The sequence below is a fragment of the Amyelois transitella genome, chromosome 24 (assembly GCF_032362555.1).
Source record: "Amyelois transitella isolate CPQ chromosome 24, ilAmyTran1.1, whole genome shotgun sequence".
NCBI classification, from domain to species: Eukaryota; Metazoa; Arthropoda; class Insecta; order Lepidoptera; family Pyralidae; genus Amyelois; species Amyelois transitella.
The window spans coordinates 6,659,650-6,674,012 of NC_083527.1; the positions used below are offsets into that span (position 1 = coordinate 6,659,650).

General features: G+C 38.2%; 1 protein-coding gene across 1 annotated transcript in view; it reads left to right on the forward strand.

Annotated features, from left to right (window-relative positions):
- Nucleotides 1-11,171: 11,171 nt before the first annotated feature.
- Nucleotides 11,172-14,363, forward strand: part of LOC106139408 (uncharacterized) — a gene marked incomplete at its 5' end in the record, with an annotated part of 58,608 nt that continues 55,416 nt past the window's right edge. The window contains 2 exons of the mRNA XM_060951347.1: nucleotides 11,172-11,339; nucleotides 12,271-12,373. Coding sequence (XP_060807330.1) covers nucleotides 11,172-11,339; nucleotides 12,271-12,373 — 271 coding nt within the window. The remainder of the gene's footprint in view (nucleotides 11,340-12,270; nucleotides 12,374-14,363) is intronic.

The window sequence follows — 14,363 nt, forward strand, 5'->3', positions numbered from 1 at the left end:
TTAATGATAGAATTGAGATTCAAACAGTGACAGGTTGTTAGCACATCGCCTAAAAGAATAATCTCAAACGCCTCTCCCTTAGTCGCCTTTTACGACATCCATGCGAAAGGTACGGAGTGGTACTATTCTTTTTTCTATTAGTACCGGGAACCACACGGCACATGTTGTATGTTAATTGTTGGACTATAATACTGCAATGTAAAAAACTATTCCACGCGGACGAAGTCGCGGGCACAGCTAGTGGTCAATATAGACATAGACATCAATTCACTTGTCACTAGCCTTGCGTACCTCTTTTTCCTCATCCAATCCCGTCAATCTCTTCATAAAAGCTCGCCACGGAATATTCAAATTACCCAACAAATGTAGCTGAAGTGACCCAAATCTTTCGCGTAATATTCAAACAATGGAAGAATTTTGTCTATCTCTTTCGTAAACTCCGAGGAAGGTGAGACAAAAACTGAACAATACCGCCAACAGGATATTAAGGTTTGTATCGCAGTGTTAATTGACGTGGGAGTTCATTGTTGGACGGCCAGGTGGGGTCAGAGTAATAGCGTTTGAAAATTAGTTGAAAAAAATCGGTTGTCTCTAAAGTTTACTGACGATAGTTGAACGTGACAACGACAATTAAGAAAATACTGATGTAATGGTAGCATGTTTTAAAAGACAATTTGAATTTCATTGGTTTGATAGATTTGTATGTACATAGAGAAGGAGGTATAAAATGCCGAACGCGAAGGCCGATTGTGCCTCTTTGTCGCTCGTTCCGCGCTCTCGCTTGCACTTCAAGCGTAACACGGAACGCCTCAGAGCGAGGTAACGCCGCATGAGTCATGTTTTTTATGCGTGCAGCCGGCTCAATCGAATTATAAGACGTTGCCACATCAAAAAAAAGTTTCAAAAGGAATTAAACATAATTTTTTTTCTGCTTAAGCAGAATAGGAGTACTTTAAAAATATGTGTGGAATTGGTAACTTAGGAGAACTCATAACATAACGTATAATCACATCTATATCCCGTGCGGGGTAGACAGAGCCAACAGTCGTCAAAAGACTGAAAACTGACCGATGCTTTTGCGGTGTAAAAATCAAGAGGATGCACATTCAGACAAGTGGATGTGTAACCTTAAGATCCAATACGGGTTAGGTTCCCCTGCAAAAGGTAACGGAGGTCAGATGAGAGTCGCTTCGTGTGAAAACCTGACTCACCCGATCCAGGATCTATGGTCAAGAGCTTACCCTGGGCTCCTCTCCAGAGTGGTGAGGATGTAACCGGGACTAAAGCCAGGAAAAAGAAGCAAGTCGCCGGTCACACATAGTATTTTTTTCTATAAATCGGCTGCCATTCAGCAAAACGTCATCATCCATTTTATTTCGGGCACCATGCCATATTTCAACGTCCGGACATGACAAACTGCCGGCCACTAGCGGAACTTCCCAATCCGCCATTTTGTTAATTCGTTTTACATGATGAATGGTATTGATTAATAGTGCCGTGTGGTTCCCGGCACCAATACAAAAAAGAATAAGACCACTCCATCTCGTTCCCATGGATGTCGTAAAAGGCGACTAAGGGATAGGCTTACAAAATAGGAATTCTTTTTTAGGCAGCCTGTCACTATTTGAATCTCAATTCATTCATTAAGCTAAATAGCTGAACGTGACCATTCAGTCTTTTCAAGACTGTTGGCTCTGTCTACCCCGCAAGGGATATAGACGTGACCATATGTATGTATGGTATTGATTTTGAGAGAAGAAGACACGCTCGCAAAGAGCCCACACCCTAATACAATCACTGTATGACAGAGAAATGGATATTGAAATACTGTTGGAAGAGTTCAAATCGGCGGAAAAGGGTTTTCAATTCCTGTGGGACTATGACGTACCTGTTATGCCCTGGGGAGCATCCGAGGGACATTATAACCACATTTATTCAAATTGCAAAAAGTACTGACATCGTCTGAATCTGTAAAAACTAAAATAAGTGCACTTAAAGAAATGTTGTAGAAATGTAATGTCGTGTGGTTACCGGCATCAGTATAAAAAAGAATAGGACCACTTCATATCTTTGCCATGGATGTGTTAAATGCGACTAAGGGGTAGGCTTATGATTCTTCTTACAGGCGATGGGCTGTCAATCTATCACTTTTTGAATCTCAATTCTATCATTAAGCCGAACAGCTGAACGTGACCTGTCAGCTTTATAATATTAGTATATATATATAGATTATAAAGCTGAAGAGTTTGTTTATTTGTTTGCGCTAATCTCAGGAACTACTGGTGCGATTTGAAAAATTCTTTTTGCGTTGAATAGACCATTTATTGAGGAAGGCTTAAGGCTATATAACATCACGCTGCAGCTATAAGGAGCGAAGAAATAATGGAATATGTGAAAAAAGGGGAAAATTATTCATCCTTGAGCTTAGCTTCAATGATGCCTAAAATAACTACTTATTCCACGTGGACGCGAGTTAAAACCTTCCTCAATAAATGGTCTATTCAACACAAAGAGAATTTTTCAATTCGAACCAGTAGTTCCTGAGATTAGCGCGTTCAACCAAACAAACAAACAAACTCTTCAGACTTATACATACATACATAAAATCACGCCTCTTTCCCGGAGGGGTAGGCAGAGACCTACCTCTTTCCACTTGCCACGATCTCCGCATACTTCCTTCGCTTCATCCACATTCATAACTCTCTTCATGCCTTTACCAGGACGTCGTTAATTTGATCAAGATACGTTCAGTCTTATAATATTAGTATAGATAGCTTGTGAACCAATTTTTTTCGCCCTATACAACTGTTCATTGTAAGAAGGTACACGCGTTGAACGTCGTTCCGCCATGCGAACGCACGCTATCACCTCCGCGTTCGGTTTCCTGCCACTTTCTTTAGCATTTCCTCGTTCGTGACATGTGTTGATTGTTTAAAAACAGCTGTCTGTTTCTAACTATTATTTATTGACTTTTTCCCCGCTGCTTCGCCGGCCCGAATTTAGCGCTACCTACAAATAGTAACGAATTTAGCGCCATTAAAAACAAAGCAACAAATTTAGCGCAACCTACAAATAGCAACGAATTTAGCGCCATTAAAAAGTAACAAATTTAGCGCAACCTACAAATAGTAACGAATTTAGCGCCATTAAAAAAGCAACAAATTTAGCGCAACCTACAAATAGCAACAAATTTAGCGCCACCTACAAAAAAGCAACGAGTTCGAATCCCACGTTTACAAATTTTTTTTTGCCGGAATGTAAAGTACCCTATGTCCTTCTCCAGATTCTTATTTATGTCGCAGAGAAATGAGGATATCAGAGATTTCACGAAATCACACAAGTACACCACGCAATCACGGAAGATGGTGAATATTCCTAATTTATACATCTTCTTACTAAAAAATTATTAGTGAAAACAAAATACTATTTCAATCTAGTGATATATCATTTCACTCATCTAAATCTAGTGAAATAAAGAATGAAAAAGGTTGGTGCTGAGTCCTTACATAATTATTAACCTAACCTAACCTAACCTTTTTTTTACGTGCACTTTTTTTTACCTTCGCCAATATTTTTAAGAACATTGGTTCAGTCGATAACGCGTGACGAGACAACAAACAAACAAATTTACTTTAGCACTTATAAGTTAGGATAAGTGATTCTAGCGTCATCGTCCGCGTGAACATAATAAAGGTTATTAAATGGATATTAGTCAAAAAATTTGATGCTTCCAAACAAATTGTACGTTAATATAATCACATTTATATCCATTGCGGGGTAGACAGAGCTAACATTCTTGAACAGATTACTTGAGAGGACAAAACAACCTCACTGCTGATGGTGACAGATGTCCCCCAAATCCAACGTACCCTATCTTCACCTGCCAAAAACTAAGAACTTAATCCACTCGTTTAATAATCAAATTCTAATTTTACGACGCAATATTCAATATAATATTTCACCAAAACATCCCGTCGAAATTCCGACTTTATTTCGCGGGAACACAGTCGGTATTAGAAATGGGAGGTTGAGTACTTGCCATTTATCAGCGGAGCACATAATTCAGCGGTTTTGCTATCATTTCTGACGGCTCTAACAGATAAGGCTTAGTTCGGGAGCTCGCGGCGTTTTATGAGCTTTCATTTTATGCGGCTATTGATGGTACTTAATCATACCAACTTTAGGTTTACGATAGGAAAGTTATCGTGTAAGTTCTGGCATTTGAGAACAGACATACATACATACATATAATCACGTCTATATCCCTTGCGGGGTAGTCAGAGCCAACAGTCTTGCAAATACTGATAGGCCACGTTCAACTGTTTGGCTTAACGACAGAATTGAGATTCAAATAGTGACAGGTTGCTAGCCCATCGCCTAAAAGAAGAATCCCAAGTTTATAAGCCTATCCCTTACTCCCTTATAATATGTGGGCTTGGTCCAATGGGAATTTTCCAAAAAAAGTAGCTGTTACACCTGGTCTACGATATAATAATAATTATTCTGGAAAGCTATGGATGTCGTAAAAGGCGATTAAGGGATAGGCTTACAAACTAAAGATTCTTTTTTTAGGCGATGGCCAAGCAACCTGTCACTATTTGAATCTCAATTCTATCATTAAGCCAAATATCTGAGCGTGACCTATCAGTCTTTTCAAGACTATTGGATCAGTCTAACCCACAAAGGATATAGACGTGACTATATGTATGTATGTATGTTTGTATTCTGGAAAGCAACAAACCACTCGTAACCGGATAGTACCGGTACGATCCGGTTAAATACTCATTCACGAGATCTTGTGACGTTTTTACGACTGTAGTTTTCTTTGTATTATGTAAATAACATTACGTTTTATAACTGTAGCTTTTGTTTGTACATTTTTACACTGTTTTGACTTGTAAAAATTGTCACAAACACTTGTTTTATTGTGCCGTGTGGTTACCGGTACCAATAAAAAAGGAATGGGACCACTCCATCTCTTTCCCAGTGGATGTCGTAAAAGGTGACTAAGGGATAAACTTATAAACTTGGCATTCTTCTTTTAGGCTATCGGCTAGCAACGTTTCACAATCTCAATGTCTAACAGCTGAACGTCTTTTGAAGACTGTTGGCTCTGTCTACCCCGCAAGGGATACAGAAGTGACCACATGTATGCACTTGTTTCATTAAGAATACAACGTTAACAAAAACATTTATATCCTACATTGCGATATGATTTAGTATACGCGACTATTGTAACATGAGCTCCTAGACTACAAAAGGTCGGTGGGTCACTCCTTTCGCGTTTTTGTCTCCGTCTGGCCGTGAAGATGGGAGAGACAAATAGGCATAATAAATATACCCACTTTACTTATTAAACTGGTTAGTAGACAGTTAGGTCAACAAGGGAATGGTCTCTCGAAGGGTTACAGTTTATTTCAAATGTAGAATATTTTTTATATGTTATGAAGTGTGCCGTGTGGTTCCCGGCACCAATAAAAAAGAAGCATAGGACCACTCCATCTCCTTCCCATGGATGTCGTATAAGGCGACTAAGGGATAGGCTTATAAACTTGGGATTCTTCTATTAGTCGATGGGCTAGCAAACCGTCACTATTTGAATCTCAATTCTATCATTAAGCCAAACAGCTGAACGTGGCCTATGTCATGGATGTCATAAAAGGCGACTAAGAGATATGCTTACAATATTGGGATTCTTCTTTTAGGCGACAGGCTAGCAATCTGTCACTATTTGAATCACAATTCTATCATCAAGCCAAACAGCTGAACGTGGCCTATCAGTCTTTTTAACACTGTTGGCTCTGTCTACCCCGTAAGGGATAAAGTCGTGATCATATGTATGTATGTATTATAAAGTCTCGTTGTTAACATATTATTTATAAAAACTAAACATGGTAGTTTATGTGGTCTTTCAGTCGCTTCAAGACTGGTGCCGGGAACCACACGGCACACGGCACGCCCATCGCTTAAAAGAAGATAGTAATTTATACATACATATGTACATTCTATTTTTCCACATTCATAATATTTTCATACAAGTTGGTCAGTTTCGGGTACGTTTTGTTACATAAAGTATTTAGTACATAATACATATAGTAACGTCTATATCCCTTGCAAAATAGACAGAGCTAAAAGTGTTGAAAAGACTGAAAGGCAAATTACAGCCAATTTAATCTTATTTGTCTTTCAGTCTTTTCAGTATTTTTTTTTGACAAATTTCACTGATTGACTTAGCCTCGAAATAATTCCACGGTAGATTTAGATTTAATGGAATAAAAACTTATATTCTCCAGACTCTTAATTATAAAATAAGCGAACTCTTAATTTCTAGAAGATTGGTTCATTAGATAACGCATGAAGAGTTAAATCAAGCAAACAAATTTTTCAATTCGAACCAGTAGTTCCTGAGATCAGCGCGTTCAAACAAACAAACAAACTCTTCAGCTTTATAATATTATTAGTATAGATTACAGAAAACAGAACGCAGCGACATTTCCAGCAATGCATTTAATTGAATGACCCGTAACTAATTGCAGCTTTTATATTCAATTTGCCGTAAAAATGCAGAGTATTTCTTAATTATGCTGCAATTGCAAAATTAAAACGAGACTGCGCTTGCGTCAATTCTGTAATGTGATTTTTAAAATTGTATCAACTTCACTTAATTTAATGCCGTGTGGCTTTAGAATAGAACCACTCCATTTCTTTCCCGTGCCGTGAAAGGCGACTAAGGGATAGCCTTATAAACTTGGTATTCCTCTTGTAGGCGATAGGCTACAACATACATACATACTATCACGCCTGTTTCCCATTGGGGTAGGCAGAGACTATGGCTACCAACCTGTCGCTATTTGAATCTCAATTCCATCATAAAGCCCTACAGTAAAGCTGAACGTGGCCAAGTCGTATTAAGACTCTGTTTTTTTAGTATAGGTGGCGCTAAATTCGTCGCTTTTTGTAGGTAGCGTTAAATTTGCGCGACCGAAGCTGCGGGTGAAAGCTAGTAGTCTATAATAATAATAATGTTCAAGTAATAAAATATGATGTTATTTTCTTAATACAAAGAAAACTACAGTCGTAAAACGTCACAAGATCTAGTGAATGAGTAGTGTATAAACCGGTTCGTACTGGTATTATACCGGTGCTATCCGGTTATATCCGGTTACGAGCGGTTTGTTGCTTCCTAGAAATTGAGTCTCTTCGGGATTATGAGAGTCGTTTCAGTTTTTTTTTAACCGACTCCAATAAAGGAGGAGGTTCTCAATTCGACCGTATTTGTTTTTTATACATTTCTTTTGTATCACGAGAGATCATATATGTATACTAGCTGTGCCCGCGACTTCGTCCGCATGGTATAGTTATTTAGGGCATCATTGAAGCCCTCAAGGATTAATAATTTTCCTCCTTTTTTTCACATTTTCCATCATTTCTCCGCTCGTATAAGTTGAAGCATGATGTTTTATAGCGTAAAGCCTTCCTCGATAAATGGTCTATTTAACACAAAAATAATTAACTTAACTTTTCAACATACACACATATAATGTGTACATGTTGAAAAGATTGTTCTAATTGTTCTAGATCAACAGTTAACTATCTAGGAATTATATAAGCGTATGCATACAATGCATTGTTATTGCGAGATTCTGATTCGTTATGATATAAAATGACGAGGTAACAGAAACAAACTTCAATAAATAAATAATATTTGACGGCCTCTGTGGCGCAGCGGTGGTACGCTTGTCTGTGACACCGAAGGTCTCGGGTTCGAATCCCGGCCAGGGAATGATTGGCCATTTTGTTTCTCAATACATATGCATTAGCTATTAGTCAACCATTGGGTCTGACAACTTTAATAGACAAACTAAATAATCAATTACCGTAGGAACTCCCTCTAGGAACTCTGTTTATCAAGGTATTAAACTATATATGCCGTGTGGTTCCCGGCACCAATAAAAAAATGAAAAGGACCACTCTATCTCATTCCCATGGATGTCGTAAAATGCGATTTAGGGATAGGCTTATAAACTTGGGATTCTTCTTTTAGGCGATTGGCTAGCAATCTGTAACAAGGAATATAGACGTGATTATAAGTATGTATCTATCAATATATTTCAACAAAATCGGTTCAGTGATTTAACGTTGGAGAGTTGACAAACAAACAAACAAACTGACTAACGCATTTATAATATTAGTCTGAACAATTCTGTTCTTCATCTATTTGATTGTTACGCGCTCATAATACTTTTTCTGTCACCCACAATGTAATCATATTGTGAATTGAAATGATATTGAATAAGCGCTTACACCGTTGCGAGTAGGTACACTGAACATGCAATGAGTACAGTCAGCGCAAAAAAATTGTGCGTATTGAATTAAATTGAGTACAGTTGGCAAAAAAGAAATTGTGCGTAATGAATTAAATTACATTTACATACATACATATCGTCACGTCTATATCCCTTGCGGGACTTGTTAGCTCCGTCTACCCCGCAAGGATATAGATGTGACTTTATGTATGTAAATGGCGTATTCCATCCATCCACAAAAATATCACAATCAGGTTGATCATTTAAGCGTGCGTTAAGGCTCGCGAGCATGCGACAGTAAGTATGTTTTTAAACAGGAAATATTACTAACTAGAGGCCGCCCGCGACTTCGTCCGCACGGAAACCCTATCAATCCCGCGGGAACTCCGGGATAAAATGTGGCCTATATGCTATTCTGGGTCAGCTACATACATACCAAATTTCATCGTAATCGGTTCAGTAGTTCTTGCGTGAAAGAGTAACAAACATTCATACTGATATACTCTCAAACTTTCGCATTTTTAGTATTAGTAGGATAATAAATTTGCTAAGACACTTAACATTTATCAATACGTCGTATGAACGGCGGTAATGAATAATCATTACCTGTTACCGTAAATGACAAAATGACGGATTGAAGCGATGACCACACAAGCGGAGAGGAAATTAATTTTCATTATGTACTTGTGTTATAAATAGTTATAATTCACGCATGCAGGAATTGTTAACAATACTTATTCTTCTTTCTCGTTACCTTTTCCCACTTTCTACGTGGGATCGGCACAGTATGTTAGTTTTTTCCAATTAGTTCTGTTCGTGCCGTGTGGTTCCCGGCACCAATACAAAAAAACATAGTACCACTCCATCTCTTTCCCATGGATGTCGTAAAAGGCGACTAAGGGATAGGCTTACAAACTTGGGATTCTTTTTTAGACGATGTGCTAGCAACCTGTCACTATTTGAATCTCAATTCTATCATTAAGTCAAACAACTGAACGTGGCCTTTCAGTCTTTTGATGACTCTGTCTATCCCACAAAGGATATAGACGTGACTATATGTTATGTCAATTCCCAATAGCATCAAACACAAGTATCCCTTTTCGTATTAATCCCTACATTGGCAGACACCGTATAATCCCTGTCATCCCCAGGGACCGGCGGGATAGACAACCCCCTGTATAAATAATTAGGCAGTCTACAGCGATCATTCAGATAGGGTTGCCAAAAACTTATATATAAGCTGAGTTTTATTATACAACTGTCGTAAACATACATAAATAAATATATACACACAACATGCGTGGACAAGTTACACTGATTGAGTTAGCCTCGAAGTAAGTTCGAGACTTGTGTTAAGAGATACTAACTCGTTGAGTTGCTGTATTTTATAATAAATACTTATATAGATAAACATCCAAGACCCAGGTCAATCAGAGAAAGTTCGTTTCTCATCATGCCCTGGCCGATATTCGAACCCGGGACCTCCAGTGTCACAGACAAGCGCACTCGCGCTGCGCCACAGAGGCCGTCATACATACATATAATCACGTCCACATACCTTACGGGGTAGACAGAGCCAACAGTCGTTAAAAGACTGATAGGCCACTTTCAGCTGTTAGGTTTACTGATAGAATTGAGATTCATATAAAATGACAGGTTGCTAGCCCGTCGCCAAAAAGAAGAATCCTAAGTTCGAATAAGCCTATCCCTTAGTTGCCTTTTACGACATCAATGGTAACGAGACGTAGTGGTCCTATTCTTTTTTTTAATTGGTGCCGGGAACCACACGACAAATCATGTTTGGTAACAAGCAGTTACAGAAAGCTGACAACCCTAACGGAAACGAAGCAAGATCTTCGATTACCCGATATTTGTTGGTTATTGACATGATTTTGACCATGTCGTAGTTAGAGGCACAGATCATAGTTCACGGGGGGATTCAGGGCCGTTCCCCGCTCTGTGGGCATACATACATACACATAAATCACACCTCTTTCATGGAGGGGCAGGCAGAGATCACATCTTTTCGCTTGCCACGATCCCTGCATACTTCTATCGCTTTATCCACATTCATAACTCTCTTCATGCAAGCTCGTCGGTTTCGGGGACTCTTATATTAAAACAAAATAACTGTTACTTGGTCTTGGATGTTTATCTATATCTATAAGTATTTATTATAAAATATAGTACCGTTGAGTTAGTATCTCGTAACATAAGTCTCGAACTTACTTCGAGGCTAACTCAATCTGTGTAATTTGTTCCGTATATATTTATATTATTTATTTATTATTTACTTGTTAATTTTTGAGATTACTGAGCCTCCTATTATTATGGGCATCATTGAGCCCTCAAGAATGAATAATTTTCTCCGTTTTTTTTAACATTTTCCAGTATAGTTACAGCGTGATGTTATATAGGTTAAAGCCTTCCTCAATAAATGGTCTATTCAACTCAAAGAGAAGGTTTCAATTCGAACCAGTAGTTTCTGAGATTACCACGTTCAAACAAACAAACTCTTCAACTTTATAATATGTGTATTATAGTCTATTTTGAGAGATAATAGTCTTTATCTCGTCGTTTGTGAATTGAATTAAGATTCTTCTTCTCTCTTTCTTTTCCAGTAATATCGTTAAAGAGATAAACTTAAAAAATTGGGATTCGTTTTGCAAGCGATAGGCTTGCTCCTATCACTATTTGATTCTAAATTCCATCATGAAGCCTTTAGAGATGAACGTGGCATTTTCAAGCCAAAAACTTTTTTCAAGACCGTTGACTCTGTCTACTCCGCAAGAGATATAGACATGATTATATATGTATAAATATGTTTATTAACAGACCACGCTCGTCCAATAATAACTTCTTGTTTCAGTCTCATCACTTCCAAGCCCAACATCAGATGATGATGACGATGATGATGACCCATCACCGACACAGAGCCGGTCCGAGGCTGACGATGATGGAAGGGTCTACAAGAACCCTAGGAACTCTCCGTCAGCCAATTGTCCACGAGATGAGGAGCAGGCGACACTATTGGTAAGGTCGAGAGCCAATTTCAGGCCTCTGTGGCGCAGCGGTAGTGCGCTTGTCTGTGTCACCGGAGGTCCCGGGTTCGAATCCCGGCCGGGGCATGATGAGAAACGAACTTTCTCTGATTGGCCTGGGTCTTGGATGTTTATCTATATAAGTATTTATTATAAAATATAGTATCGTTGAGTTAGTATCTCGTAACACAAGTCTCCAACTTACTTCGAGGCTAACACAATCTGTGTAATTTGTCCCGTATATATTTATATTTATTATTATTTATACAACACAATTCTTCCAGTTGAATGTGGCCATTCAGTCTTTTCGGGACTATTGGCTCTGTCTACCCCGTAAGGAATATAGACGTGACTTTATGTATGTATGTATGTATGTACAATTCTTCCAGGGTTTGTCCAGATTTGTTACAGTCCTCTGTGGTGAGTTCAGCGTTTGTCAATAAACATGATTCAAGAGTAAGTTAGTCAGATAATTACAGAAAGCGATCTGATCCAATATGGTTAAGCTTAGCACTTACACTAGTGCCGTGTGGTTCCCGGCACCAATACAAAAAAGAATAGGACCACTCCATCTCTTTCCCATAAATGTCGTAAAAGGCGAAAGGGATGGGCTTACAAACTCAAACTTGGAATTTTTTTCTTAGGCGATGGGCTAGCAACCAGTCACTATTTGAATTTCAATTCTATTATTAAGCCAAATAGCTGAACGCGGCCTATCAGTATTTTCAAATCTGTTGGCTCTGTCTACCCCGCAAAGGATATGGACGTGATTATATGTGCATATGTATGTGTTCATGGGATAAGTCCGCCATTGCAAATTATTTGTTTCTTTTATAAAGCTATGTACTTACTATTTTCTTGTTACATTTCTATGCAAGAAAGATATTACAAACAAACAAACAAATAAAATATTTCTTTTTCAGCTTCAAAAGTGTCTGAGGAAATGCTCATCGGATGAAGACTGTAAGAGCAAAAAGAAGAAGTGTCTTTGCGACGGAGCCTGCGGCATGTCCTGTATAAAACCAGGTAAGTCATATTTATAAATACTACAGAATAGAATAGAATAGAATAGATTTATTTTCAAAATTGGAAACAAGGTATCACTTATTGACGTCACATAACTTAAATCTAATTATAACTACTACCGCATCCAAAGCGCGTGTGTAGAAGAAGCGGCGGAACAAACTACACTGCAGCATTTTCATCGGACGTCAATTTACAAATATACTACAGAAGGGTAAGTTCTACTTTTTTCTCGATCAAACGCATCGAGCAAGTTAACGCGAATTTGTGTGTGATCTGATCAGCGCCATCTAGTGGTGACGCAATGGCACTAATGCGATTCGTGGTCGTGGCGACATATAACAACGGCCAATCACGGGACGCTATCAGCCAATAACAGCCAAGAGCCTAAATCGCGCAAGCAAAGATTTCACGGATTGGAGCATATATACAATCTCCGATACAACATTGTCAGAGACGCGGTTCCCCAGGGAACATCTATCCTGGCGGAAGACCTTCCCTTTGTGGCGGTCGAGATCGTTATTAAATGTAAATAAGAATACAATAGTGCTACCCAATACTGAACATTTGAAATTCATACATACATACATACAATCACGCTTTTTTCCCGGATGAGGCAGAGACTACATCTTTCCACTTGCCACGATCACTGCATACTTCTTTCGCTTCATCCACATTCGTAACTCGCTTCATGCAAGCACGTCGGTTATCGGTTTGAAAACTCATCGACACAAAAAAAGATCCCTTTATGGGATAAGTCCGCCATTGCGCCAAGTGATTTGTTTCTTTAAAAACTATGAATGTACTATAACTTGTTACCGTGTAAATTTCTATGCAATAAAGATATTACAAACAAAAAAAACTAACTAAAAATAGCGTTATCGGATTAATAGTTCAAAATTGGGTTAAGTGCTGTGTTAGTGAATGTTGAACACGATAGCAAAACCACAGGATACGACGGCTAAGCATGCAAGCTCGCAAACTAATTACAAAAATAATCAATAATTTACCACATCGATTTTTTCGGCCTCTGTGGCATTCATTTTCATTCATATAATACCCTTGCGGGGTAGACAGAACCAGCAGTCTTGAAAAGACTGATAGGAAATGTTCAGCTGTTTGGCTTAATGATAGTATGAAAAAATGAAAAAATATTTATTAAGTAACTTACAAGCGGGTAACAAATTAGTGGCAGGAGCCTCCATTTAAATGCATAATGCACTTGTGTTTGGAGATTCCGCTCTTCTTAAGTAGACCTATAATTACATATGTAAGTTAAATAATTATAAGGCATCAATAAACAATAGTATTAAGCTAAAAAGAGAAGGTAAAAAAAAAATAATTTACAATAAAATATAAATAGAACAAATAACAAAAGTAACAATAAGTGCCAATTTGTTTATATCGAGTGCATATCAGTCGTTTGTGGGAAATTAAAGTATTGAGATTCAGATAGTGACAGGTTGCTAGCCCATCACCTAAAAGAAGAATCCCAAGTTTATTAGCCTATCCCTAAGTCACCTTTTACGACATTCATGGGAAAGACCCATCTCTTTATGGTTCTATTATTTATTATATTGGTGCCGGGAACTCAGTGGCGCAGCGGTAATACGCTTGTCTGTGACACCAGAGATCCCGGGATTTCGAAGTTACTTTGAGGCTGATTCCAAGTTTACAAGCTTTTCTTTTAGTCGCCTTTCACATTTATTCGAAAGATATGGAGTAACCCTATTAAACTCTATTTGTACTTATATCATAATACTATTTAAAAGAAATTAAAACTTTTGCGCAATATTTTTTTCCCAATACCCCGAAGTCGTAAAATTCAACAACTCAATTTGAAATGACATTTTGTAACGTTTAACCCTATTTTTCTGAGTATATTTGGCCGGGTATAGCCAAAACCGACCCGGGTTCTATATCCGGTTGGTCCGGACGAGGATACGACCAAACTTTCCAAAGTTATAGCGTTACAAATCATTTTGTCAAAGAA